Source organism: Daldinia vernicosa (assembly GCF_022497035.1).
Source record: "Daldinia vernicosa strain CBS 139.73 unplaced genomic scaffold F5Y00scaffold_46, whole genome shotgun sequence".
Lineage (NCBI taxonomy): Eukaryota > Fungi > Ascomycota > Sordariomycetes > Xylariales > Hypoxylaceae > Daldinia > Daldinia vernicosa.
The window spans coordinates 194,139-219,656 of record NW_025953962.1 but is presented as its reverse complement, the minus strand read 5'-3'; the positions used below and the strand labels follow the sequence as shown (position 1 = coordinate 219,656).

General features: G+C 46.6%; 11 protein-coding genes across 11 annotated transcripts; 6 read left to right on the top strand and 5 right to left on the bottom strand.

Annotated features, from left to right (window-relative positions):
• Positions 1-1,318: 1,318 nt before the first annotated feature.
• Positions 1,319-1,894, top strand: F5Y00DRAFT_264803 (NUDIX hydrolase domain-like protein; the record flags this gene model as incomplete). The annotated part of the gene is made up of 1 exon (XM_048011710.1): positions 1,319-1,894. The coding sequence occupies one exon, from the start codon at positions 1,319-1,321 to the stop codon at positions 1,892-1,894; it is 576 nt and encodes a 191-aa protein (XP_047862193.1).
• Positions 1,895-1,928: 34 nt separating this feature from the next.
• Positions 1,929-2,850, bottom strand: F5Y00DRAFT_148640 (uncharacterized protein). Its single transcript, XM_048004483.1, has 2 exons — positions 2,395-2,850; positions 1,929-2,052 (listed from the first exon to the last, which is right to left on the bottom strand). Exons 1-2 carry the CDS (start codon positions 2,675-2,677, stop codon positions 1,964-1,966), a joined length of 372 nt encoding a protein of 123 aa, XP_047862192.1. The 5' UTR covers positions 2,678-2,850; the 3' UTR covers positions 1,929-1,963.
• An 81-nt stretch (positions 2,851-2,931) lies between these two features.
• F5Y00DRAFT_148559 (COX5B-domain-containing protein) lies at positions 2,932-4,256 on the top strand. The gene is made up of 5 exons (XM_048004482.1): positions 2,932-3,275; positions 3,362-3,436; positions 3,515-3,673; positions 3,735-3,835; positions 3,936-4,256. The coding sequence occupies exons 1-5, from the start codon at positions 3,185-3,187 to the stop codon at positions 4,095-4,097; spliced, it is 588 nt and encodes a 195-aa protein (XP_047862191.1). The 5' UTR covers positions 2,932-3,184; the 3' UTR covers positions 4,098-4,256.
• Positions 4,257-4,673: 417 nt separating this feature from the next.
• On the top strand, positions 4,674-5,165 carry F5Y00DRAFT_244474 (uncharacterized protein). The gene has a single exon (XM_048008833.1). The coding sequence runs from the start codon at positions 4,894-4,896 to the stop codon at positions 5,050-5,052; it is 159 nt and encodes a 52-aa protein (XP_047862190.1). The 5' UTR covers positions 4,674-4,893; the 3' UTR covers positions 5,053-5,165.
• Positions 5,166-9,830: 4,665 nt separating this feature from the next.
• F5Y00DRAFT_264801 (uncharacterized protein) lies at positions 9,831-12,154 on the top strand (the record flags this gene model as incomplete). The annotated part of the gene is made up of 3 exons (XM_048011709.1): positions 9,831-10,596; positions 10,652-12,008; positions 12,085-12,154. 3 exons carry the CDS (start codon positions 9,831-9,833, stop codon positions 12,152-12,154), a joined length of 2,193 nt encoding a protein of 730 aa, XP_047862189.1.
• A 577-nt stretch (positions 12,155-12,731) lies between these two features.
• F5Y00DRAFT_148507 (uncharacterized protein) lies at positions 12,732-13,365 on the bottom strand. Its single transcript, XM_048004481.1, has one exon. The coding sequence runs from the start codon at positions 13,281-13,283 to the stop codon at positions 12,936-12,938; it is 348 nt and encodes a 115-aa protein (XP_047862188.1). The 5' UTR covers positions 13,284-13,365; the 3' UTR covers positions 12,732-12,935.
• Positions 13,366-14,404: 1,039 nt separating this feature from the next.
• F5Y00DRAFT_272202 (uncharacterized protein) lies at positions 14,405-15,571 on the top strand (the record flags this gene model as incomplete). The annotated part of the gene is made up of 2 exons (XM_048012933.1): positions 14,405-14,427; positions 14,478-15,571. The coding sequence occupies 2 exons, from the start codon at positions 14,405-14,407 to the stop codon at positions 15,382-15,384; spliced, it is 930 nt and encodes a 309-aa protein (XP_047862187.1). The 3' UTR covers positions 15,385-15,571.
• A 139-nt stretch (positions 15,572-15,710) lies between these two features.
• Positions 15,711-16,784, top strand: F5Y00DRAFT_244456 (ribosomal protein S6). The gene is made up of 3 exons (XM_048008832.1): positions 15,711-15,876; positions 15,958-15,989; positions 16,088-16,784. The coding sequence occupies exons 1-3, from the start codon at positions 15,853-15,855 to the stop codon at positions 16,371-16,373; spliced, it is 342 nt and encodes a 113-aa protein (XP_047862186.1). The 5' UTR covers positions 15,711-15,852; the 3' UTR covers positions 16,374-16,784.
• Positions 16,785-17,037: 253 nt separating this feature from the next.
• On the bottom strand, positions 17,038-19,727 carry F5Y00DRAFT_244454 (DUF298-domain-containing protein). The gene is made up of 5 exons (XM_048008831.1): positions 18,984-19,727; positions 18,773-18,816; positions 18,230-18,306; positions 18,002-18,179; positions 17,038-17,820 (listed from the first exon to the last, which is right to left on the bottom strand). Exons 1-5 carry the CDS (start codon positions 19,065-19,067, stop codon positions 17,391-17,393), a joined length of 813 nt encoding a protein of 270 aa, XP_047862185.1. The 5' UTR covers positions 19,068-19,727; the 3' UTR covers positions 17,038-17,390.
• Positions 19,728-23,221, bottom strand: F5Y00DRAFT_244450 (uncharacterized protein). Its single transcript, XM_048008830.1, has 4 exons — positions 22,309-23,221; positions 21,149-22,044; positions 20,509-21,096; positions 19,728-20,451 (listed from the first exon to the last, which is right to left on the bottom strand). The coding sequence occupies exons 1-4, from the start codon at positions 22,808-22,810 to the stop codon at positions 20,242-20,244; spliced, it is 2,196 nt and encodes a 731-aa protein (XP_047862184.1). The 5' UTR covers positions 22,811-23,221; the 3' UTR covers positions 19,728-20,241.
• Positions 23,222-23,393: 172 nt separating this feature from the next.
• F5Y00DRAFT_244446 (ribosomal protein L15) lies at positions 23,394-24,702 on the bottom strand. The gene is made up of 2 exons (XM_048008829.1): positions 24,338-24,702; positions 23,394-24,278 (listed from the first exon to the last, which is right to left on the bottom strand). The coding sequence occupies exons 1-2, from the start codon at positions 24,655-24,657 to the stop codon at positions 23,696-23,698; spliced, it is 903 nt and encodes a 300-aa protein (XP_047862183.1). The 5' UTR covers positions 24,658-24,702; the 3' UTR covers positions 23,394-23,695.
• Positions 24,703-25,518: the final 816 nt, after the last annotated feature.

The following is a 25,518-nucleotide window of genomic DNA, read 5'->3' as shown; positions in this document are numbered from 1 at the left end:
TTACCACTTCCCTCTAATTATCATCTACTGCTTTGGTACGTTAGTCCGAAGCTGACGGTCCGGATAGCTTCGATGAATTGCGTAAGAAGCATATATTTAACTGCCTAGTAATGCAGCAGTGTCGTATCCTGAACAGTATCTCAGGTTCTCACTCAACCTAGCTGGTTGGGACTACTCTTAGGTGGGCGCGTATACACTGCTGCCTTCTAGGCATATAGTATTAGATATTTAATTACGGCCTTATAGGTAACTTACCTAGTAGGTATTACTCACTCATGGTGGCGTGGTATTAAATCGGCAGGCTTCAAGAAGTCTAAGGGTAAAGTTCAGGGGTATCTGACTTATAATGCTTATAGCCGTATATATAGACCGGGGATATATGGCTTAATTGCACAATATGCGAAAGTGAGCGTTCTTCAACAACGTTTGAGCACCCTATTCTATAAAAAAAATATTAATATTATGTACCTAAGGTAGTACAATATCTTACCTCATACCTATTGCGACCAGTGCTAAAGACAATAGTTCTTACAGAATATTGGGAATAGGCAGGTCAATTATTACACATGCTGCTCAGCTTCATATCTGTTACCAGTTACCAGCATCTGTTAACTAGCATCTGCTAAATCGAGTAAAGCTCCGGGGTTGGGGAATGCACCCTGATATCCGCTAACACCTAACAAACTCACTTATTCTGCCACTCTGCCTTGTCAGGCTCCTAGCATCTCCGCGCATTTTAGGTACGTCTATCACATCTCCGAGAATTTTTAATATTGAATAAAGGTTACGCATACGCATACGCAACGCTAGTCTATCTAGGAATGGAAGCATGCAAGGTTCTCAATTATCACTTACAATACCCCCTGGACTTGCTGACAGCGACGAGTCTATTCCGACAAATAGACCATCATATGGACTTTAAATAATAGTTACCTGAAACGGCCCGGTGGATATTATGATAGCTTTAGCTTTATCATGTTAACTAGTGCTATTATGGATTCAGGCTTCAGGTTTTTGTCCTTGGCCTATTCAGCCTCAGCCGTCTTATAAGGAAGAGACGTGTAAAGGAATGGCCTAGAGTTCGATTTCGACAAGTCATTTTTTCTCTTTATTCACGATCGGAGAAGAGACATATAGAGGTATCAACCCTGACTGAGGCCGATTCCCGGAGGCTATATAATCAAAGCAGTCCCACCTCTAACGTCGACTCTGGGCTAGCGAAATTCTCTCCAACCACTGGGCAACTGAAAAGAACAGTCCTATGCTTACTCTATTCGACTATACATACCATACCATACCATACCATACATTACCACAAATGGGCGACATAAAAGCATTCTCGGGGGTTGCGCCACCTGCGCCTACTCCCTTTACCTCGTCAGACTCCCTGGTCGCCTTTAGGTTCCCGTTGAAGGCATATCTACAAGAACACCCACAGTTTAACTCGATAGCTGTCGGTGCCGTTGTCTTCAACGACGACGGAAAATTACTCATCGTGCAGAGAGCAGCACATGACTCGTTCCCGCTGCTGTGGGAGATACCGGGAGGAGCTTGCGACTATGAAGACGAGTCTGTGTTGCATGCCGTGGCGCGCGAGCTATGGGAGGAGAGTGGGCTACGCGCCAAGTCCATCATCAGCCTCGTCGGCGAAGGTCTTCCTATCCCCTACCGGGGTAACCGATGCATGTGTAAATACTCCTTTTTGACCGAGGTGGAACAGCACGACGTCAAGTTGGATCCCAACGAGCATCAGGCATTCTTGTGGATCACCGAGGAAGAGGCTAGGGCTGGCAAGTGTGGTGATGTTGAATTTAAGTACACGACTAAGGGGCAAAAACTTACAGTGTGCGAGGCTTTCAAGTTGAGGAACGATGGACGGGCTCAAGCGAATTAGAGCGCAGAATATTGGGCTCTCGCATGGTTGGATTCCTAGACAGGCAAGAGACTCGGCTTGTGGTTGCATCTAGTTGTACCTGCTTGCATCGTACATAGGCATATGGGAGCCAATTGTTATAGGGTACCGTACGTGGATCTTATTGCTCTGAGCGTTATCTGGACTGTTAGTTTAAGTCGTGAATATAGGGGATATGTTAGAGGTTTAGATGACATGCGAACGGTGAACTCTCAACACCCGTTTGCGATGTGGTAGACGAATCATCCCGCTCGCTGAACATAGTGTTATTAATGCTGTTATTGGTACTGTTAGTATCTCTGCTACTTTATAGGGCTTGCCGACATAGGTACCCAGGTAGTCAAAAGGACGATGTCTCTTGGCACGTTACCGTTAAGGACTGACGCGCATGAAGTAGCTATATCGTGCGCCACGTCGAATACCCATGTTCTGAATAGACGAGATTAGGCAGTAATAAAAAGTCAGGAGACCTCAATATGTACCTGTATAATGTGTATAGTACATAGTATGTAGTATGTAGTATACTAAATGCATGTCTCTCTTCTTCTTCGTATGGACGTGCCTTATAACATCGTGGTTGCTATATGTAGACGTGATACCGAGGATGCAATTCTTGATTACGGCGATAGCCGATGGTCTAGACTTGGTCCAGTAGAGGGCATATGACTTGAGATGAGAGGCAAATGGCATATGAAAGGCTGCAATGATTAAGTATGAACAACCCACCAACTCAGACATGTTACGCATAAATATGTGCTCACGCATATGTAGAGACAGCTCAGACGTTTAGGCATATAATGTGACAAGGCTTCGGCATGTTGGAAATCTGATTGTAAAGTGAAAAGGAAAGAAAAAAAAGATGGTCAGCACGAGACCTGGAATCTTAGTAACTACCTCCTATGTACCTCCCTCATCTGCTCATGTAATACTGGTAGTACTGCTGGAAACTTTATCTTCGACTGCTGCACGATGAATATGAGTAATCAAATCATGTGATCACATTTGTAGATGACTAAACGACAAGCAGAGGCTGCAGAGTGGGGTTTTAGCTCGCCTAAGCTCCCGAATGGGGATGGATCCTTGGCATTTTCGGGCGCCCGGGGCAAGCAATTCAGCAATTCCAAGCTTCGGAAGCAATCCTCAAATCAGACCACTCACCACTCGCAAATCCCTCTTTTTCTAAACAACCTTTCACAATTAACAAAACGTCACCGATCTCGACCTCAACCCACCAACACCACCAACACCCCTTGACCTCCAATTGCCGACGCCATGTTTTTGCAACGCTCCGCCGTAGCCGTGGCACGCCGCGCCGTTGTGTCTCCCGTTGCCAGACGAAGTTTTGCAGTCTCGGCCATCCGCCGTAAGAATACCTTCGCCGAATTGCGCCCGAACGTGCATCGTACGATGCGACCGTCACCATCAACATAACTGACTATGTACTTTCAGGAGATGCGAAGACAGGAGAGGCGAAGAATGTCGAGCTTCGTACTAGCACCGGTCAGAAGATAAAGACTTTCCACGGTATGGCTTATCCAGCCTCAATTGAGCTATTCGGTATGGTGGGGAAGCTTTGTTGACTTGGGCATTATGCAATTATAGAAATCCAGTCAGAGGATGACCTAATCGGACCCGGTGCCGCCCCCGGTACCGTCCCTACCGATCTCGAGCAGGCCACAGGTCTGGAGCGATTGGAAATTCTTGGAAAGATGGAGGGCGTGGATATCTTCGACATGCGACCTCTCGATGCCTCGCGAAAAGGTATGGGATTATTAACTAGATAACTACGAGAATGGAAATTTGGGCTAACGGTGCACCTTAGGAACCCTAGACAACCCTATCCCAGTCAGGTCTGCCGGTGACGAGCAGTACGCTGGCTGCACTGGCTATCCCGCCGACTCCCACATTGTCACCTGGCTCGGCGTACGTCTTCCTAGATTTGAATCCCATATCAGGATTAAAAACCACAGCTTTCCCCGCTGGTAATATAATCCCAAGAATAGTCTAACTAATGCGCATATAGATGTCCCGTCAGCGACCCATCGAGCGATGCCCTGAGTGCGGCAGTGTCTACAAGATGGAATATGTCGGACCTCAGGATGACGGCCACGGACACGGACACGATCACCACGGCTACGAGGAGCCTAAGACCTTCGCTGACTACGTCAAGCCTAACTACTGGTGATCGTGTTACAGGTGATGGTGGTTTATGACGCAAAAGTCGGGACGGAGTTATGGCTGCATAGGAGAAGGTGGCGGCTGTAGAATTGTATATTGCCGAGGGCTGTATAGAAATCGATTAACTTTGCAGCAACTACATGGGTCATGCATATGTTGTGATTCTTGCATGTGGTTTTTTAGTTCCCTTGCCGATTAGAGCTTGCATAATACGGTTCACGATAGAATTTCGACTTGTTACTCGTGACGTTTCGAACGTATGACGTCGGGTATAAACCTATCTGTCCGTACTTGGGTTATGCCTGTTTATTTATCATTTATACCTTACGTATATCCTTGATGGCATTGATGAAAATGAGACATGGGAAGGTGGATAATATTATATGCTTTTCGATACATAGAATGTTCAAGATTAGACCATTCGGATTGAATACTACGAATGGAAATATATTCAGAAGTACCTAGCCTAGGTAACGTATATACGCCGGAATCCGTATGTAAGGTTAGGTACCTGTACGTATCTAGGTTGTTCGTGAAACCTCGGATAGCGGAATCCCCTTAACACGGCCTAGCAGGGGTAGTGGTATAATCCTGCCCAATCGAGTAACTAATATGTAAATTGTACACGTATGTAACGGGCTAAGTTAGGCTACTGGCTACTGGAGATTGAAAATGAAGATGAATGCCTCTATTTGCTCTAATTGTACATAGTAGTAATAAGAACAAATAGGAACGCCAAGTCTGATAGATTAGATCGGATACGGGAGGTACGGAGTATGCAATGACCATGACCGAATGAATAGATGATACCAGCTTCAGCTTCAGCTTTTAGTATTGTACTGCAACTTTGGTATTACGCTACACTACCTGTTATTGGTACTCGTAAGACTACGCCTCTATTTATATCATTCTATGCAACTCTCAGCGAGCACATCCTCCCTCGCTCCAAATCCTCCTTATGAAAAGGTGCATTAGTATTGCGTGTTGTATACGTGTATGTAACATGTATTATATCTAATGTGTGGTATGAATGGATGGATTATGCCTACTCCTTCATGCGATATTGTGGCTTTGCAGCTTTGTAAGTCTAAGCCCGAGGGGAGGAGAAAGGGATAGAAAAGAAAATATATACGAAGTATAAGTTATGTAGTGTATCTATAATGATCGGGTAATCAAAACGTTATGAGGCCGCCGCCTAGAACAGCGATGGCCAGCGTAATTTAACATTCGACCAGCTTATATTGGTAAACTATAGGAGGAGAATGTTGGATGTACCGGCTACGAATCGGCTTAGTATACTACACCCCCTAAAAAACCGGGTGCATAACGCGACGGCGTATTAATATTGGACCGACTATTAAATAGGTACTATTAAACATGATAAGATGGAAAAGTAACCCACCCCTTGCCCAAAATCTCCGTAGCCATACATACTAACCTAGGTACCTACCTAGTAGGTTAAAGACGAGATGAGAGAAAAAGAGGAAGGAAAAAACCATTGAGAAGAAGCATTAATAAATTCCTTCTTCGTCCTACCTCAACTACCAATTGCAACATATCGTGCTGTCCCACGAGACGCATGTACTCCGTGCTAACGGGATTGCACGTACTTGTGTAAGAGGCGCCAATAAGCATGTCAAAATTCGATAATACAATACATTAATACCTAGTGCTCACCCAACCCTTCCAACCCTTTTCTAAAAATCATGCATATAGTCAACCCAGGTCTGACTACCTATCTCCAATTTGACCAAGCCAACGTGAGGCCTTGGATGGATGACATGATATGACGATACGATAGTCCCTGTCTTATATGTAGACTAGCAAGGCTTCTTTAGTCAAAGTCACTTATAATAGTGCACGAAGGTAGGCACTAATTTACCAAAATTTACGCATCAATCTATTCGCCAGATCGTAGCAAGTATACGAACCGTATACGTAGCCCCGTAGCTCGTGGTTTGTTAGTAGCTCGTATAGTAGTAGCAGGTATACCATAACCTGCCTAACTCAACCTCGGCTGGTGGGCAAGGTAGTATGTATGAGTATGAGGGTAGTATGAGGCATGTACATGGCTATATATGTAGGTAGGTACCTGCATATAGGTACATACGCACCAATGCATCCACATATGTGTATAATATAGATTATGATTAATATGCGATGTATGTATGCGTGCGTATACATATACTCGACGGAGTACCTAACATAGCATATACTACCTAATACTCGTGGACATTACCTTACTTACACCTTTACCTTATGTACAATACATACATCTTGCGGCCGGCGCGTGGGGAGGTTGTTTGTTTAAATGTTCCAAGGTTCCTAGGTTTCCTATGCACTCCCGCGGCCCCGAGTCTAATAATGCTAATAATGCTAATAATGCATGGGTGAGCGGGTGAGCTTCTACCTAAAACGCCAGAGGAAAGTAGTGTAATACCGCGCCAATAATAAGTCGGTGGTATTGGCGCGTTGCCGCCTATCGCATTTCCCCTTACCTATAGGTACGTAATGTATGTACTTCCCCAAGAAGGCAAAAAAAAGAAAAGATTTTTTGATTGATTAATAAGTCGAAAGAGTTGTAAACGGAGAAGAAAAGTAATAGATGACATCCCTGGTCTCATTGCTGCTAAAAATGTTTGCCATGATTAAGAGATTAAGAGGGATTATCTTTTAGCGATGCTTTGCAACACAGTAACCTGAAATAGGGTTAGAAGATTAAAATCACGAGAATCTTTCATGTTTAAAACGTCGGACCATACAACATACATGTAGCTCATAAGGGATAAATGACCTCAAGGTATACGTGTACCCAGCTACTTATAGCAAGGTAGATATACATTAATAGATATACATTATAGGCAATAGAGGATGTATTGCACTACCACCAACTTACATACATACCACCTATTACCAACATCCAACCTGACAAGAAAACCTTCTAACTAGGGAGTGCAAACTTACTGCTGCATTTATATTTCCCCCTCCAATTCTATTCCCAATCAACCCTTTCCGCGTTCCTTTCAGGATTTTTTGTCCTCCCTCGAGTCAATCGCCTGCACACGCCCACCACTTACACCCGAGTCCTAGATACTATGTAGCCAGTCTAAACAAATATTAGAAATCTTGGCGTTTACATGTACAATATAGTCATCAGTGTTAGTGGATAGCAGATAGCGGATAGCATAACCCCCATGCCTCCCTATATGATTGCGCATCCGACTACTTGTTGATTTTCTTCCTCGTTGCTTTCTCCCAGCTACCGTACCTCACTTGGCCACAACCCTGCTAAGCCCCATCTACAGACCCATCGCCAGACCCATCGCTCCGGCGCGTTCCCCAACGCGCATCAGCAGGCCGGCATACAATAGACCAGCATATTAAGCCAACATCGTCGTCATCGTCATTATTTAAAACGCGAGTTCCAACACGGCGCAGCAGCGCAATACGACGACTACTACGAGAGATATATACGTCTCGACGACTTACAGAGAAGGAAGAAGAAAACAGCGAGGCATCGTCGCGACTAACAAAACATCACCCACGAAAACTAAAGAAAACTAAGAAAAAAAAAAAAAAAACCTCCGTCATTCCACCCAGGCAAGTTCCTACATTGCCGGGACCCTGTTAAATGGGAGCCGCATCGACAGGCCTTGTCGAAACGGGATCCATACTTGGAGAGATCGACTGCACCCAACTCCAACTATTGGATTGGATCGGGTAACTAATAAGACTATTCGATTCGTCTGCCACACGACTTCCTAATTAAACAGAATCACCCTTTTTTTTTCTTCGGTACTAACGATCGATCCATATCCACCGCCCACTATTATTGATCGGTCAGGTTCGGTATAACTCATTACTCGTTTAAAGTAGGTAAAATGGAATACTCGCTTTTTATATTCCCTTTTTCCTCGTTTACTGTTTACTCTACCACTATAGCCTTTTTGTCTATCCTATACTATTTCTCCAATTGCTCACCCACGTCCCGTCCAAGATACCCTGGAGATACTTGAGGTATTGTACCTTGCCTTGGTGTCTAAACATAGTTACATAGTATGCTTGCACTAGTGTTATCGTGTTTTTTGCACCAGCCTTGTTCCTGTCCATCTCTACATTACATCCCTAAATAGGATAGACTATTAAAGTTGGTGTTACTTGCTGACCCTTTTTCGAGAAAAGAATAATTTCCCAACTGCGAGCGTGAAGAGGGCAAGTGTTCCTAAACCTGGCATATCGACGGAATTATCCACGATACAAGAAAGGGAGGCATGGAGAGAGGGAAGCGGCTTTGATGATTGATTCGATTAGTCACTTTTGAGGCCGGTCATCAATAATTTCCTAATCTAATTCTCCATCTTACGGGTGCTTCTATAGGCAAGTATTTTATTATATCTCATCGAACACGTATATCAATATCAGTCACGTTCACTTCCTGCATATCATTTTTTGCCTCTTCTTTATTTGGCGTCTCAAGCCCACCATCGTCTACCGTCTACCGTCTAGTGCATCGTCTATCATCCTTACCTATTACCTCAGGTACATCATCATTAATAGGATAGTGTGCCTACCCATCTTACACATATCCATACCTATCCATATGTATATACGTACATATACATATACATATACACAAACACATACACATATACATACATTCATACACGTACGTATTATTCCATATTTTTTTTCTACTATTCCTCCGCGTCACCTAGTCCCACTACCCCTCCTATTCGATGATTTCGATGACAGCTGTCGTAGGTTGATTTTTCCCGAGCAACTAGATAGAAATCCTCACAGATGGCAACCAAAACCCCCTTAGGTAACCAACATTAAGTTACCTCTCTCGTCTCTCGTGCAACCCGTCTTCCTCTACACGTCACGCTAATAATAATAATACGCTACTTCTCATACTCATCAATAACATTACCAATAACATTACACGTTAGGTCTGACAAACATTTCTCCTCTAGGCTCCTTTACCCATCTACTTCCACACGCGCACATAATACCTACCAAAGGTATTGCTACAATTATTTCTTTATTTTCCCAGACAAGGTTCGCTGGTTGTCTAGAGCATGAACACGCGCAGACGAGAATAGGCAAAGCAACACGACGCGACAATACTTATTCTTCCATGAGTCAATCAACTTAGTCGACGACCTTGTAAGCATTGGACATTGGACATACGCTCTAGTCATAAGAGAGTACCGTCTCTACTGGTAAGTACCTATCTAGTGTATCTCTCCCTTTTAACTGTCTGCCCCATCGTACCCCTGTCTATTATATTCTATCCATCTATATATCACAATGCGATCCGCGTCCCCACAACTAGTATACCCATTACCATTACCATACCATATTATACGCACCTTACCTTCGTATTATTTTTTATTTATTTCCTTCCCTTCTTCTCTTTTCCTTCGTCATCACCGACCTGCATTTGAGTTTATGCTGGAAATTCATATGATGATTGAACCTTAAATGCATCATCACACTTCACCACCCTTGCACTTATAATCCACCATCACACTATCGCCAACAATATCGCCAACAGCACTTACCTATCGCCCTATACCTACCCTGTCTTATCTCGTATCTGACGACGCGAAGAATTTATTAGCGCATGCGGATCGCATAAGATCGCTGACGACTTAATATTCTCAGATCTGCTAACACATGTTACATAGCAAGTGAAAGCTCTGCTGGTGATAGGGTGGATGCGCGTCAAGTCGCCACCATGTCTGCTAAGAAGGAATCTTTTGCAACACATCCGGAGGACTGGGATGAAGCAGAGAAGAATCATCGGGAAAGCACCAGAAGCGCGCGAGAGAAAGAGGATATGAGAATTCAGCAGGAGTATCGTGTCCTTGCGGACCAACTAAGAGCACAGCTTATCCAGCTGTACGACAGAAAGTCTCAGCTTCAGGACGAGTTACAGGCTATTGAAGGCGACATTGAGCATCACGAAAAGCAGCAGGAGCGACTGGCCAACGAATTCGACGACAACGAAGCTCGTCTTGCGTCTCGGCGCAAAGCAGAAGATCAAGCGCAAGAATTATTCTTTGCTCGTAATCGCGAAGATGCGGCGTCTAAGGAGAACGTACGACCTAAGAGCAGTAACGGGACCCGTCGTCAGCCCAGTCGTGATATGCAACCGCTGGCTAATGGCGCTGCTGGTTGGACTAGCATCAATGGTTCGCGGCGCCGCGGCCGTCGTGAAGAAGAGGAAGAACCTCCAGCAGACCCTGGCAACCTTCTAAGTAGCGTCTACCACAATCCTGTGGAAGAATCCGACTCGCTCAATGGCAGGTCTATGCCTCTACGTAGCAGCAATACCCGCGGTCGACCAAGCCTGGCCTCGAATGGTGCGACTACAGAGACTAATGCAGATACCCCCGAAAATTATCTCATTAATCGGGCAAAGGACAGGCCTCTGAAGCCTAAGCAGCGACACAGCCTACCTAGCCTTCCAGCAGCGGCCCGTTCGCCGAGCGGTAGACCGCGTAAGTTTCCCTTCGGATATTACTTTTGCTGGTCTTACTAATAATGTTGTTCTAGCCATCCCTGAGCTTTCCAGCGAGGTTCAAACAAAACCCTCGTCTGGTCGAAGATCGTTGCCAAGTGCTAAGGGTTCAGTAACCCCGACGGAAAGATCGACGCCGGCGCCTATCGAAGGCCAAGAAATCACCCGCGAAAGGTTGGTGCTTCGGGATGATGGAAAAGTTATGACAGAGCCTCCGATGTATGCCGGCATCCCTCTAGAACGGATCGATAAGGACCACCCGTATTGGGACCCCGAGTGGGAGCCGTTGGAAGCCATCATGCAACCACAGCTGGACAAATGGAAAGAGAAGCTGGATCAGCTTAGAAGAGAACCTCAGTCTATACGCCACACGGTTTTCCTTGCCAACCGCCAAGTTAACCGAGGCCAGTCTGTTGTTAATTTCCTTAGAGATGGAGAGTGGCACCCGTACCAGTTTGTGGGCAAGGATATGATGAACAAGTTCTACAAGACGTTCATCAACTACGATACCATGTTCCGCCTAGTGAACGTACACGAAGAGCTGAAGAAATTCGACCTCGATATGACTCCTCTCGAATGGCTACGGCAACGAATGTACGACATCGCAGAGGCGCAGGGGGACAAGTTCAACTTATCTAAGACGACCCACGATCTGTACCACGATGCCAGCCTAAAGCTTTTGAGAGAAAAGCACGGCTTCGGCAACATCGGACGACCTTCAGGTTACAAGCTCAAAGAGAGGGATCCAGAAAAGGCAGCGGCCAAGAAGATTAAACAGGAGTCGGCGGGTTCGGTGCGACGCAAGGCTCGCCGATCGATTGGACAGGTCGATCCGGATGACACGCCTAGCGTCGAAGACATGCAGAAGGGATCCGAGCAGCCGCAGGAAGTATTGGAGCCTGTGACGCCGCGCTTACAAAAGCGTCAGCGCCTAGAACCGGCGCCTCTGCCTCCGCCACCACCCCCCAAGCCGGAAGCTGAAGAGGACGACCTGGAATACAGCGGCTGGACGTCGACGGATTCTTTTTCTGCGGGGCGAATCATGCATATGGACTGGCGCGTCTACCAGATCAAGACTCACGACTTGACCACGAGCACCGAAGTCACCCAATACTGGACTTGGAAGCCGGAGAAGGGATTGTTCGAACATCAGGTGCTGCGAGACGTCCATCCCAAGGTGACGTGGGGGTTCTACCAAAAGCCGATCAACTTCGACCTGGCGGTAGAAGAGATCAAGGAGATCCAGTACGCACCAGACAGCCAAAAGGTGCTAGTATCCGTCTCCGACGAGAAGCGCGGCTGCGTCTTAGCCTACTTCAAGAGGGAGCGAACCAAGAGGCGATTTTTGGCATTCGCTAAGAGAAAGGGCATCAAGCTCGCAAAGGGCACCGGGTAAGCAACTCGACACGATGACAATGCTAATTGGTATATACCTAAGGACTATCGATCGCTAACAGCCCATTTGTAGTGCACAACTCGAGAACTCGTGGGATACGATGGAGTCCAAGACGCTGCCGAACGAGGATTCAGATACATAGACGCATTCGATTGCTCTCATATTGTCTCTATTCCAAGCCCTTCGTCGATATCTTTTCTTTTTACGTGTATAGATTTGGTCTTGAGGCATTCTACGGACGTCGGCATCACATGTTGACAACGCGAAGGAATTTAATACAGGACCACCGCAAGGAAACTGGAGGCTTTTCTCGTTTTGGCAGCAGCATGACTTGTTTGTATTTTTTTTTCGTTGTTTATTGTTTTCAGTACTTTTGTTTTTCAGTCCTTTCTTGTTTTCAATCTCCTCGCGGCATCAGCATGGATGAACTTGGCAGGGCGGGAAAATCGACCGGACGAAGGGATGGACAAAAGGGTGTGGATAAGGTGTGGAACGCGCGCGCCTCGTCAAATTAAGGCGAGTTGGCTAATAACGAGATCTGATCTCAAAGTATTAAGAGGAAGTGAGAAAGTGAGAGAGAGAGAAAAGGACATAAGAGAATGAGTTTAGTGGCAACACACCCTTCCAGTGTACTATTCACGCTTATACTACCTACTCGACCCTGTATTTTTGTGCGGATATTTGGGCCTGATCTCGCCCACTTGGATGCGTATCTGCATTCTCCTTTGTTTTTGGTCTTTTCCTCCCCCTTTTTGTTTTTTTTTTCCACCCTCTAATGACGAGTGTGTACACTACCCACGTATGTACTGCATAGATAGGCCGCCCAGGCCAGGAGATACGGCGAAAAGGGCATAGGCAAATGGACTCTGCGTCGTGTTGTTTTTTTATAGCCCCCATTGGCTTTTCTGTATACTTGTACCGAACTACTTGCTGTTGCATATTCCTTGACTTGTGAAGGCGAGAACATTAATATGAAAACAAAAGCAGTAATATATATAAAAATAGCTTTTTTTGCTTGATAAATCGTTCCTGATTCGAAAAGATAGACTGTGAAGGATGCGGATGCGTAGGTGCAGGACGTAAGAAGTAAGGGGTAGCGACGTTGGTGGCATTAGGATGCGATGCGATGCGATGCAATAGTGTACAATACAATAAACTCGATAGGGGAAAAGAAAAAGAAAAGCCCCACACGTTCCCGACGTTCTGGCATATGTACAAGGCGTGGGCAATCCCTGTGAAATCTGTAATGCGTAGGCCACACATACATACATACAGTAGCGGCAGATCCGTCCATGTACCCTCGTGGCAACTTTGCGAGAAAAGGAGCGCGTGGGTGCGGCCCCCAAAATGGAGATGGATGGATTTGAAGGCAGGAAGGGCGGCCTGACCGGCGACCCTGATTTTATTTTCTGCGCTATGCTGCTAACCTAGGTACATGCATATCGACCGTAGGCCAAGCCGGGAGGAAGCGGGCTCTGCTAGGTACCTACCTACCTATGCACTACCTATGTAGGTACGCTATATTATGTACAATACGAAGGTCCGGGCCAAAAGTCTTGCACATCTAGTCTTGGCAAACCACGTGTAGGTTAAAAAAAAAAAAGACCGCACGGTATTTAGGTAGTTAAGCTATAGTGGCTAATGCCGCTATAAATACAGTAGTAAGCCACCTGAACTTAATATATAGGCCACTATCCAAATTTTAGCTTAGCAGGTAGGTGATACGGTATTAGTAGAAAAGGATGACGAATGCGGTGTTAGGAACTCTCCTCGAAAATCTTAAAATATTCAAGCAGATGATAATCCAAGCGGATGAGCATCTTTAGCTCTTAGACCAGGGCGATAGATTTTAACTGGAACCTGTTAATGTTTAGCTTTCTAGAACCTCAAAAGGTTACGAACTAGGATGCTCGTATCTTATGATCGTATAATACCTAGGACCAACAATTTCAATATCATCACAGCTCCATATTGTAAGTGAAGAGTTCGGAGTCAAAACTCGGTTGGCTTGCCAGACAAGCATGATAGTTCCAGCCCTGCACATAGCTGAGCGATAGGTTATCAGAGACGGCCATGCGTATCGATTAAGCTTGTACGCTCAGATACTATGGTGTTTGTTTCCTATGAATAGACTTCGATTCGTGGCGTTAGCCTCTAAGCTATGAAATGCGTAAACGTAAGTCTAATATGTTGGGGATCTCTGGAAGGCAGCTGGGAGAATATATAAACAACCTCGCCCTCCTCTGTGAGAGGTCCTTCTAACATCCCATATATCAATCAAGTACTGCCCATCACACGTTCGTAAGACCATACCTAAGTCGCAACAGGTATTATCACCAACTCTCTTATCGAACCTCTAGTAGTATCCGACATGTACTAACTATTTATAGCAATGGATTTCCTAGATGAGCTCGAGTCGATGGCTCAGGTTGCTATCCAACAACCACAACAACTAGACGAGATAGAGATAGTGACGATATCAAGAGATGGCAGTCGCTATTTGGTTACACACATGTCCAAGCTATACAGAAAATCCAAGAGCACAGGGCAGATTTATCTCGTGTCCCTATCACGGACTCTCATTGGGACATTGTGCGCGCCGAGAAAGAGGCGGAAGGTTACAACAAGGAGGCCTACGAGCACTCCCATAGCCTCATGACGTCCCTTACGTCCAACTCGAGGCCCCGAAAGATTACTAGCAAGACCAAACCGTCGGTCTATCTTCTTAAGCTCGAAGGACCTCTCGATACTGTAATCCGAGTGCAATCAGCCGCTGGCCTTGACATAGCACCTCAAGAGCACAGAGGCACAGATGACTCGGGCGAACACACAGTATTTTGCAAAGTTGACGTACACACTAAGGAAAAACTTGGCGAGTTCCTCGCCAGCCAGGGGTCAAGATTTCAACCCACATTCATCCGGTACTCGAGGGCAGAAAAGGACTTGTCCACAAAATCGGCATATCCGACTCTCGGCATCGACACAACTATGCCTCAGCACCGCCTCTGCTCCAACGACGACCCGAAGCTGGTTCCGGCACAGAACCAATACCCGGTGTGGTACTTCTTCTACGGGACCCTTGCGGACCCGTCGGTCTTGAAGCGGTTGTTGGGTATCGATCCGTCGTACTGCCCTGCGAGCGTGGTAGGCGGTGTTTTGAAGACATGGGGTGGAAAATACAAGGCGTTGGTCGACGCGCCGAGCGGCAAAACAGTACGAGGCCAAGCATTCCTTGTGAAGAACCAGGAGCAGGAGGAATGCCTCCAGCTATACGAGACCGACAAGTACGACGTGGTCCGGTGTGAATTTCAGCTTCACGGCAAGAAAGTAAAGGGGCTTACATTTCGATTTATCGGCGATGTTGATCCATAGGCCTTACTCGGCGGGAAAGGGCATGTTTTAAAGGGATAAGTTTGACGTTATCGTCGAACTTGTTATTAGTCAAAGGGATTGGTTTTAGGTTGAACGGCCGGGAATCTTTAGTGGTAGTGTGCATTATGCGCCATAGCGTGTTGCTTCTTTTTCTTCAAGCCTTCGTCTCTTAGCGATTAAAAAGAAGTTAAGTACTATTGGAGCAAGAATCATGGACTATAATTCATAGGTCTACTGTGGATTATTAGTCATCCCGGAATATCTTATCAAACCTAATCTGCACCCCACTAAAATTCGCTATCGATTGGCGTATCGCGATTCGCAACTCGCAATTCGCAACTCGCAACTCTGCCGTCAAATTCGAGATACTGGATACTGGATACTGGAATCCTACCAGGTTCATATAATAGACGACCGAATAACATAACATTCTCGTGCGCTCCATGTGAGCAGGCAGCCGACGACAAGATGCTGTACGAGCTAATTGGAATCGTGGGTTCTCTTTTTCTACTGCTGCTGCTGCTGCTGCTGCTGCTGTTGATATGGAAGAATATTTACTGACACTTAATATAGGTCCGACCCGGCAACCTCGCCGAGGTAAAAGAGTACGTCCTTGCCATTCTACCATATCAGTTTCAAATCTCAGCCTCGACCTAAGCGAAACACAGCTTACTTACTAACTGCAACTCTCCCACCCAAACAGAATCGTCCTAACAGCCGGCCAACTAATCCTCCAACAAAAAGGCGTAATCCGCGGCATCGCCAACTGGGGCGTCTTCCTGCTGCCCAAGGCCACCAGCGTGCACCAGATGCGCCACCACTCGGGCCACTACTTCGCCATGCGCTTCGACGCCAGCGTCGGCACCCAGCAGGCCGTGCGCAACATGTTGGCCCTCGACCCCCGCATGATCCGCCACGCCTCCGTCAAGCTCGGCGACGGGAAACTAACTACCATGAGCCGATTCGGCGGGCCCGAGTGGTCGAGCTAGGTTTATGAGCTAAGGGATATGAGATGAGAAGAGATGAGACGAGGCTTAGGTCTCGTCTCGGAGTCTGGTTACGAGTTTGGCTGCAGGGTACGGGAGTGAGTGGTGCTGTATATGTATAGTACACCTGCTCGCTTTACCTGGCCTTCTGTCTTCCTGCATTTGGAGGAGGATCGATACGTTATTCCCATAACCATGTGCACGAGCGCAATGGTTAGTATCAGAGCAGCGGCAAAAGAGAGCTCCTATATCAGGTAGCCGAGGGATAGCAACGATGACGCAACTTAGGGGCCTGGATGATATGAATGGTTGATTAAGCTGCGGATTCGCTTGCTTGCTGCATACATATGACATGATATGAGGCACATGCAAGGTATATATACCAGAACTATAAATACAGACATGGTAAAGACAGCGTTGTAGCTTTTCACACGTGCGAATTTGGATATGTGCAACCGTTAACTAGCTGTTGTGGCTCATACACCAGATAACTCTGAGTTATACTGCCGAATATGATATATAGCTATGTAAGCCTTGGTAACCTCCAGCACTTTTCTAACAAGAAAGCAAGACGGATGCAACGCGTTTCATCACCGTACATTATCTCGCCCTTATTCTCACGTCAGCCCCTGACGGCGGACATGCTGTCGGAAAAACAGTATATGGCACTGAAAAGAAACCCCTATAAGTAGACAGTACTACGCTTTAACATTCTTTGAGAATATTCATAATAGGTATCTTAATTATTTATTGATCCCTCCCTTTCCCTAGCATATCTTGCTATGTGACCGAGGGTGACGTCGATTTAATGCAAAGCAAAGCAAAGCTAATTCCCTTATTCCGTAGCGCTGAAGTGATATCTCCTACTATATCGTCTCACTTTTCGTACTGGACGAGCTTCTCGAAGCGTGTTCGTAAACACTCGCACCCCGATACCCCTCCCTACTATTCTCCACGTCGATATCCGCCCCATAGTACGAATACCAGATTGGCTACCTCGATTGGTTCGGGAACAGCTGATCAAGCATCGACGTCCATCTCCGACGACTTGCGTTTGTACCAGGCCACAAAGTCGTCAATGACGCCTGGCCAAGCTCCATCCTCGCTCCAGAAGCTTAGTGCTTCGTCCGCCATGCTCTTCAGTGCGAATTCAAAAGTCTGATTCCACATATCGCGACTAACTGACCGTGTCCAATTCTCTCGCAGAAACGCAATCCACTCAGCCAACCAATCGGTGCCCGTAGTCTCTCCAATCCATAGCATACCCGGCTTCTTGAAAAGCAGCTCCCAGTACAAGATCGCGTTGTCCAGTGAGAGCGCCCGCTGGTCTCCTTCTCTACCGACGACGAAAGCGTACCGGTAGACCTTACGAAATAGGTCTCGATCCTTGCTTAGTGAGTCGGCAAGGCGCTTGAAGTATTGCTTCTGGCCTTCGATCTTGGCCTCGGCCCTTTTATCAGTTAGTTTCCCCGTGCTAACCGATGGATGGGTATATCATTGGATTTATTTGATTAAATTCCAGGTAAGTTCGTGATAAATTGCATAGATACACCGTTCAACGACGGTAAACAATCTATGAGACGGTTCGCAGATATGGATCTGCTTAAGGGGAGTACTAAGTGAAGACTTACGCCGGGTTGGCTTTCCAGCCATTTATGAAGCCTGTCCGGGTGATTTCGCCTATAGTAGGAGCCTGGACGAGTTCCATAGCAAGAAAGAGTGACGCCCCTTCGAGATCGACGCCGATAGAAGTCAGATAGGCCATGGATGAATCCGCACCGAGTGCATCTTTCGGGTCCTCCTCGGTATCTGTCTTCTGTTAGCAGCTTCATCTCTTAGATAAACATAGTTAAGCGCACTCCTGAGGCTGTCAAATAGCTTCGTAAGTTGCGATTCCTTGGTCGCAGACGATGCGCTAGAACTCCCCTGGAAGAACCTAGAGGGTGAATAGTTAGTAAGAATAAGTTCTGAATGAATATCATATACGCCCAAGAGAGGTTCACAAGATGTGCGACTAGCGACTGAACAGAGACAGGCCTAGCAGTTAAACAATATAAGGCAAGACAAGATAGTTTCGACATGATCTACACTATACATGACATGTGACAGCATGATGATCTGATCGACCAAGATTACTTCAACGTTATCGAGGGATAACCAGCAACGAGCGATTCGCAACGTCGCAAATCTTGACACAAATTCCGAACGGACGCACAAAAGGTTGTGAGACCACATTTCGGTTGCTTTCCACATTTGGTGCTACAGCATCACGAACTTGCTGCCGTCCCATGAAAAATATACGCATAACACCGACGGTACGCCCAGGGTACCAGAGAGTATTAAGTAACCCGTATGGAACACCTATAAGAGGAAGGAATAGTAGAAAGATGAAAACCACTCACGCATCAATGGCCTCGTTCAACTTGTATCCCGTGTTCTTAAGATACTATAGAGGAAGATTGGTTAGCACGAGACCGCCCCCAGACCGAATATATTGGTGGGAGTTTGGGCGACAACGAAGGAATGGGACGGAGTGGTTCGGCCGTCGTGATCATCACGGATATAGAGCTATCGAAGAAGCATAGGCGGAGAAATAAAGAGAGAAAACCGTACTCTAGTGGCGGTCTTGTCTGAAGCCCCGGTTATCGAGACGAAGCTAGCTACCGCCGCTTTCTGGACGGAGGATAGCGGTGGCATCGCGTCGATTGTATCACCTATCAGTGGGTGATTTATGGGGAGACGACGGGTATATTGGTAGATAATCTGGTAGACGAGGACTCGGAGCCTTGTCCCTCGGTACTAGAGGGTGAAATATATCTGGCTACGGTATGTCGGTCGTTTGTTCCGCATATAAAAAGCGCACGTCGCGACCGCTTTGTTGGTTCTAAGTAGTTCGGTAGTGGGGGGGAAGCTTCGGCGGTTGGAATGCGGAGGAGGGGTTGTTATAACTCGGCGGGGAGTACGAATAAGAGTAGTTAATCGATGAATAAACACCGAAAAGATGTTTCGACGAGGACGTATTTTTAAGAACTGTTTTTTATTATTATCTGAGACTCGAGTGCTGTCTGATTGTGTCGGCCTAGAACAGATGGGAGAGTGGAAACAATGGATGCACAGTTAAAGCTGAAGGGTCTCAGAGTTGTTTGGTTGTTGGCGTAGGGATTTGTGGTGGGGTTGGTCCTTAGGCTAGGAGGTACGTACTACCATATTAAGCTGGAAGCAACGAAGACAACTTTGGGCATCACCCATCACCTAATATTTGTTAAAAGAGGCAAGAGGTAAGAGGCAAGTGCCTCCAATAGGTGACCAGAGTGACCAGACAAAGAGTGGATCACTGCTTGACACAGAGGCGTAAACACAGTTACTAGGTTAGATTATGTAGGTAGGTAAGCAATTTACCAACCTAAAGTTCTAAATTCACAATCGCGTACCATGTTACCAGCCTCAGTCTTAATCGGGTATTATTTCCATTCTCACTTCACCAGATCTTCTACTCGTTCCAACCACACCTATCAAGTTACAAGGACATTGTAACTAGGCAGCTCTCATACAGACAAATTACTAATAATGTGTAATGGAAACGAATGAAGGGGTATCGTGTGATAACTGCGACTTCCTCCTCAATATGCTCCAATCCCCTTGTAGAAACTAGAAAGAAAAACGAGTACAGCATGCTATCTCACCAACTCCAATAAGGGGCAATGCACCCCACAAGCCCAAAGGTATGCAGTCTAGCATTATGCAACCATTAATATCTCAGCCCTCAAGATGCGACTATTACTCGTCGATATCTCGTTGCTGCTCCACTGGTTTCTCCGCTGATCCGTACTTTAATAGTAGTCTTGCCCTTGGTCGTTCCTCGCCGAGAGTTCTAGTCGCCAAGGGGCATACCCTCGAGCTCGTCGAGCAGACGACGCCAATTGTCAGCCAGCATCTCCGAATACTTGACACGCTCCTGTGCCCAGTCTTGGTTCCACCGGCTGACGTGGAACTGTGTGTGCTGGAAGTTGATAAGTTCGTCACGCAGGCACTCTCTCACAAATATAGAACGATTGTGCTGGTTAACGATAGACTCCTTATCCTGCATTAAGTGTTAGCAACTTTGCGTGCCGGTGACGAATATTAAGTAGGTACGAACCTTTATAATGGCCTCGACCACCTTCTCAATCTCTCCCGGCTTGACGTCTGGCCTGGTTCGTAAACCTGCGAGCTTCGTCTCATTATTCTTGATCCTCCGTTCTAAATATGGGATGTTGTCTTTGTCTAGCCTTTCCCTTCGATCGAATAGTTCCCTAATACTGACGAGTGCGTCGCGCTGCCTCTTCAGGTCTTCCAACACACCTGCATCCCACGCCTTGCTTTCATCCTCCATTAAGCTTTGGGTGGTTTGTAAGTGTCGGCTCATAGCAACCAGGCCGTCATTCAAAAGAGGCACGTCGTTAGTATCAGTAGCGTAAGTATCCGAGCTTGCTTCGGTGAGGGACGTAAGAGACATAGCCAAGCGGCCGTGATCAGCTGCCACACCCTCGCTCCGCTTCACAAGACGGTCCATGATGTTACAAGTCGAGATGTACAATTCGGCGGACCGTTTAATACCCTGTCTAGTGCGCTCGAAAAGGTCCTCCAACGAGGGCGGCAGGGATTCTTCAAGACCAGGCGGTAGCGACCGGCCGGCGAATTCATCAACCACCGAGATTGCTGCTTGTTTGCGCCATACTGTAAGTTCCTGCGGCTCGTTAGCTTCGAATGTAAGAATGCTTGTTTCGTTCAACTCATACCGTTGGGACAGTCAAGAACATTATAACAAGTTGCTCCTGGCCCAAGACAGGATGCCGGACTAGTGTGTTCAGGAACCTGGCCAGGCCACGTCTTCGCTTCTCGATAAATGCGCCGTCGTTGGAAAGGTGGTTGCCATTGACTGCGACTCTCTTTGGTGGAAGTAGAGGCAATGCTCGAAATGGATATCTCTTATGCAAGCAATCGAGTAACCATACGAAATCGCTATATCTGCGAATAACTTTGCTGCCGCGTCGTGAACTCGTGACCTCGTAATTGTGGTGTTGGAATAAGAACACGCCCTCCTTTTCCGGCATCAGCGAAACCGTGATGTTCTCGTCAACTGCAATGCCAGACCGACCACCACTAATGGTCCTAGAATGGCCAATTGTTGCGTTAGGACCCGGATCGCGACCTTCTCTATCGCCCGGAATTCCAAAAGGATTTGTCGGATTATGGGAGGATGCTTCGCCGAGGCCTCCGGCGTTATTTCCGTCGTAATATCCCCAGCCACCTGGATTCGAAGATACGGAGCCGCCAACAGATTGAGAGCGAACGCCGCCGGCTGAAGCCATTGTAGAGGTGGTGAAATTGGAGGTCGTGCGAGGGTGCATATTAGGGGTATCGGAATTTCCGTAACCATTACCATTCAGCGGAGTAGCATGGTTAGCACCGTTGGTCTTGGGTGACTCTCCGTGGTTATGGTGTTTGTGGACTTCGGCTGAATTCCACGGGTCGTCTTCGGGGCCGTCCATGGATGATTTTCTCTCTCGGGATTGCGAACTGAAGGGGATAGGCAGATTATCGGGTTGCTGGGGTGGTTTTGCTGCAAGTTCTGCAGTATCTGGAAAGATGGATTTCTTGGCCGACACTGATGATAATTGGGCTTGCGGCAAGTCTGCAATAGGTTGGTATGATTTAGTAGGATGTAATTTCTTGGCGAATAACGTAAATATCCCCGCAAGATGATGCACAGGGCAGCGCAGCGCAGCAGTGCAGCAGCGAAGATACGATAAGACCGGCTAGCCCATTGGACGCCAAATGCGATTCGCCAAATGAACGAAAACGCGGCGACAAATATATCAAAAGTTGATTTCTAAGGGATACGAAAAGTGTGAAAGTATAAAAGAAAAGAAAAGAAATATTATGTGAAAACACTTACTACGTCTTCGCTCATCAACGCCGTCTAAACTTATAGATTCACCTTCTTGCGCGAGGCCGATAAGAGCCATTAACACGTTAAACTCATTGCGACCGATCGTATCGAGGCTACCAGCCGGCGCAAGTATCCCCATTATTTGCGCTTGATCGTCGGCACCTAACTTAGCTGCGGCAAGCGTCTTAGCGACGCCTGACGATGTGACCTTGCCGGCGCTTCCATCCTCCTGTACAGCCTTGTCGAATGCCTCGATGTAGCTATCTGGTACATCGACACCGTCGAGGAGTCTCCGAAGAAGGTCGGCACGCGATTGTTGTTTCCTAGGGGTCGGCATATCCCAAGGCGAAGCTCTACCGCTGCCGAAGTCGTCATCGTTGAAGAGACTATCCGAAGTCGACCGAGTCGTAGGTCCGTCGTCGTCGAACAAGGACGTTCGAGATCGCCCCATGCTTGGATTACCGGAAGACGGGGTTTCGTTTGGAGGGGAGGTACCAAAGAGAGACATGGCCCCGGTTTGACAAGCTGTTTTTGTCGCTATTTAGAATCGAAGGTAAGGCGATCGGCGGAATCGACAACGGTGATGAGCTCGTGTGGTGGAAGGAACGGAATGTCGTAATAGAGGTATACCTAATAGTTAAGGCTAAGCTGAACAAACCAGCAGTCGATTAAGGATGCAATGCAGGGGGCAAAGCTAGAAAATACGGATGAAGGCGCAAGGATTATGCACGTACTTTAAAAGTATAGAGAAGAAGGAAAGGTTTGGGGATTGAGTGTTACAAAAAGCTGAACAAAAAGTATTGTATCATACTGTATACACGCCCGTGCTGCCTTCCATAAGTTAAGAGCTTAACTACATAACGGCTGTACGGGTTATGCCTGCGCTGAAACGCCAGGGAAGTACAGGTGGGACAAGGTGGGACGCAATGGATCGACGCTGGCAAGTGCGGAGCTGAATACATTGCATATATACTTGCATATATCAACTGCACCACCGGACTTGGTTCAACCATGCATACTTACATGTAGGTACATCTGCAACATCGCCAATTACACTGACATTAATGTATTTGATACATGTGCATTTTGTGCCTATGTAAAGTAATTTACTTGCATAATGAATAGGGCACTTGGGCAATTGAAATATTTACCGTATCGTTAGGTACTTATGCAAATATTGATAATACCACCTAGTACTAAGGTTCAACACTTGAAAGACTCAAGCGACCCCCTGCTGCAACCACCAAACTGAAGGCACATCATATCTCCATTTAGATGGGTTGACATAACAAGTGTAAGTGGGTAGATCCGTAGATGTTCCCAGCAATAGGTGTATATACCTGCAGACGCAATACATAATATAGTACATTCTGCAGATTCGACAAGTATATTCTTATAGCTTGTCCCACAGTTTTGTGTCTTCCTGCGTAGTTCCCTTCTCCTTCTTCTGCCGCTTGAGAATCTGCGACGGCGGGACTCTAAAGTACAAACTTGGCGACTCGCCGGGCTTCAACGTGTGGCTCAGATATCCTCGGTGCGCAGGGTCACGATAATATTCGATATCCCAACGAGCTGTCGGATCCGGCAATCTGTAGGAAAACCCCCTCTGGCGGACCTCCTCTAGGACCGGCTGTACATGCTCTGGACCGGTAGGTAAGGGCTTATCGGTGTGAAAACTCTTGCCCAGCACCAACCGCTTTATAGCTTCCTTAGTATAGTATCGCGTCATGATCTTTCCTCCCGCTTTTTCTACTGCATCAATGGCCGCCGCCGATGCGCGAGAAACAACGATATCGATCGGCTGCTTCAGCGAATCTGCTCCCCTTGCTAATAACTTGATCCCATCCTTAATCGTTCCGACAAGATTAGATTGTATTAACTCTTTTGGCGTGATCCGCTGCGTAGCATCGATACGGCCGGCGTCGATCCAGTCTTGTAGCTTGTTTAGGTTGACTTCAGACATAACGGGTGCTCGCCTATTAAATAGTTAGTTTCCGATGCCAATTGAAAGGGTAGCAAGGCTATTCGGCTATACAGGTTCTCGAATCCAAGCTTTCCCCTCTGAACTACCAAAGGTGTTTGACCACCCTGGAACCACGGCTTGACCTTTCCATGCTGCTTTTGACCCTTATGACCCCTTCCAGACGTTTTGCCCTTTCCAGAGGAGGGACCGCGACCAACACGAATACGTTTCTGATAGGCACCTGGGTTGTCGGATAGGTTCGCAAGAATGGAGGCGCTACGAGATTGAATTGAGAGCGCATTGAACAATCCTACGAGCGATGAATTACTCGGCTGCTCAATTGAGGCCTTGCAGCACCGGGCTGCCAACCCAAGGGGTATTCGTGGAGGCATCTTGCGACTCGTGCCTGTAGTGGGAGTTTGTAGTGGGATGTCTTGATACAAGAATTTCCCTTTGATATCTTTTTCTGGGGTTTTGCCTTTTGGCCAAAAGTGGTCCTAGCTTTTAGCTTTCGGTACGTACATAGTGGGGGTCTGGCCTTCGTAGAGGTACCTAGGTACCTAACATCAATCTTTTAGAGGTAGACTTCCTACAAGACATCTCAAGATTATGTACCTACATATCATATCCTCAACGCTACGGGTGTTTACGACAATACGTTCAATCTTTATTTTCATAGTTAAACTTTGGTCATGAATATATTCGTTGTATGTTTTTATCAATATGCCTAATCTGCTTTTCGCGTGTTTTAGCTTCAGTATACTCGTCAAAGGTCCTTACCCCTAAACGATCAGCTCTAGTCGAATTGTGAGTAGTGCTAGTACGGCCTTTCTCTATTATCAAGTTGCTACCCCCTTTATATTCGATCTAGGCTACTTAGAATAAGGAACTAAATAGTTCTTGCTCACTTAAAATATGATCGATATAGAACAGTCATCCCAGAACTTATAAGCTAGTGACACTCCTCCCACAATCCTACCTCTGTTAGATCCTGACCTTCACGATGCTGGTTATCTAAATCCCAACCTTCCCCGCATTGGTAGACACTCTTACTTATGTACTAGGTTTAACTACCCAAAAACGATTCTACCTAATTGCGGCTTAGTATATGATTGCGTGATAATCATAAGGTAGCATCGTAGATCTATGTGTAGTTAAGGCTTATCAAGCCGCTGCTTTGTAAAGGGTATCTGGGTGGTAATGAGGGGCGTCTTAGAGCTCCAAAGCGACGCAAGCAAGCGGAAGGATTATAA

What these genes read in the sequence shown, in the direction of transcription:
- F5Y00DRAFT_244456 (XM_048008832.1), top strand. Translation starts at nt 15,853, where the DNA reads ATGCTGTACGAGCTAATTGGAATC. An exon ending in TGTACGAGCTAATTGGAATC is followed by an intron (nt 15,877 to 15,957) that starts GTGGGTTCTCTT and finishes CACTTAATATAG; the next exon opens with GTCCGACCCGGCAACCTCGC. An exon ending in AACCTCGCCGAGGTAAAAGA is followed by an intron (nt 15,990 to 16,087) that starts GTACGTCCTTGC and finishes CCACCCAAACAG; the next exon opens with AATCGTCCTAACAGCCGGCC.
- F5Y00DRAFT_148559 (XM_048004482.1), top strand. Translation starts at nt 3,185, where the DNA reads ATGTTTTTGCAACGCTCCGCCGTAGCCGTGGCACGCCGCGCCGTTGTG. An exon ending in TCTCGATGCCTCGCGAAAAG is followed by an intron (nt 3,674 to 3,734) that starts GTATGGGATTAT and finishes GGTGCACCTTAG; the next exon opens with GAACCCTAGACAACCCTATC. An exon ending in ACATTGTCACCTGGCTCGGC is followed by an intron (nt 3,836 to 3,935) that starts GTACGTCTTCCT and finishes ATGCGCATATAG; the next exon opens with ATGTCCCGTCAGCGACCCAT.
- F5Y00DRAFT_244446 (XM_048008829.1), bottom strand. Translation starts at nt 24,657, where the DNA reads ATGCCTCCACGAATACCCCTTGGGTTGGCAGCCCGGTGCTGCAAGGCC. An exon ending in AAGCTTGGATTCGAGAACCT is followed by an intron (nt 24,279 to 24,337) that starts GTATAGCCGAAT and finishes ACTATTTAATAG; the next exon opens with GCGAGCACCCGTTATGTCTG.
- F5Y00DRAFT_148640 (XM_048004483.1), bottom strand. Translation starts at nt 2,677, where the DNA reads ATGCGTGAGCACATATTTATGCGTAACATGTCTGAGTTGGTGGGTTGT. An exon ending in GTACTATACACATTATACAG is followed by an intron (nt 2,053 to 2,394) that starts GTACATATTGAG and finishes CTAACAGTCCAG; the next exon opens with ATAACGCTCAGAGCAATAAG.
- F5Y00DRAFT_244474 (XM_048008833.1), top strand. Translation starts at nt 4,894, where the DNA reads ATGATACCAGCTTCAGCTTCAGCTTTTAGTATTGTACTGCAACTTTGG.
- F5Y00DRAFT_244454 (XM_048008831.1), bottom strand. Translation starts at nt 19,067, where the DNA reads ATGCCACCGCTATCCTCCGTCCAGAAAGCGGCGGTAGCTAGCTTCGTC. An exon ending in GCTATTTGACAGCCTCAGGA is followed by an intron (nt 18,180 to 18,229) that starts GTGCGCTTAACT and finishes AACAGAAGACAG; the next exon opens with ATACCGAGGAGGACCCGAAA. An exon ending in GGCTGGAAAGCCAACCCGGC is followed by an intron (nt 17,821 to 18,001) that starts GTAAGTCTTCAC and finishes AACTGATAAAAG; the next exon opens with GGCCGAGGCCAAGATCGAAG.
- F5Y00DRAFT_244450 (XM_048008830.1), bottom strand. Translation starts at nt 22,810, where the DNA reads ATGTCTCTCTTTGGTACCTCCCCTCCAAACGAAACCCCGTCTTCCGGT. An exon ending in TGTTCTTGACTGTCCCAACG is followed by an intron (nt 21,097 to 21,148) that starts GTATGAGTTGAA and finishes AACGAGCCGCAG; the next exon opens with GAACTTACAGTATGGCGCAA. An exon ending in TGGTCGAGGCCATTATAAAG is followed by an intron (nt 20,452 to 20,508) that starts GTTCGTACCTAC and finishes CACTTAATGCAG; the next exon opens with GATAAGGAGTCTATCGTTAA.
- F5Y00DRAFT_148507 (XM_048004481.1), bottom strand. Translation starts at nt 13,283, where the DNA reads ATGTATGTATGTGTGGCCTACGCATTACAGATTTCACAGGGATTGCCC.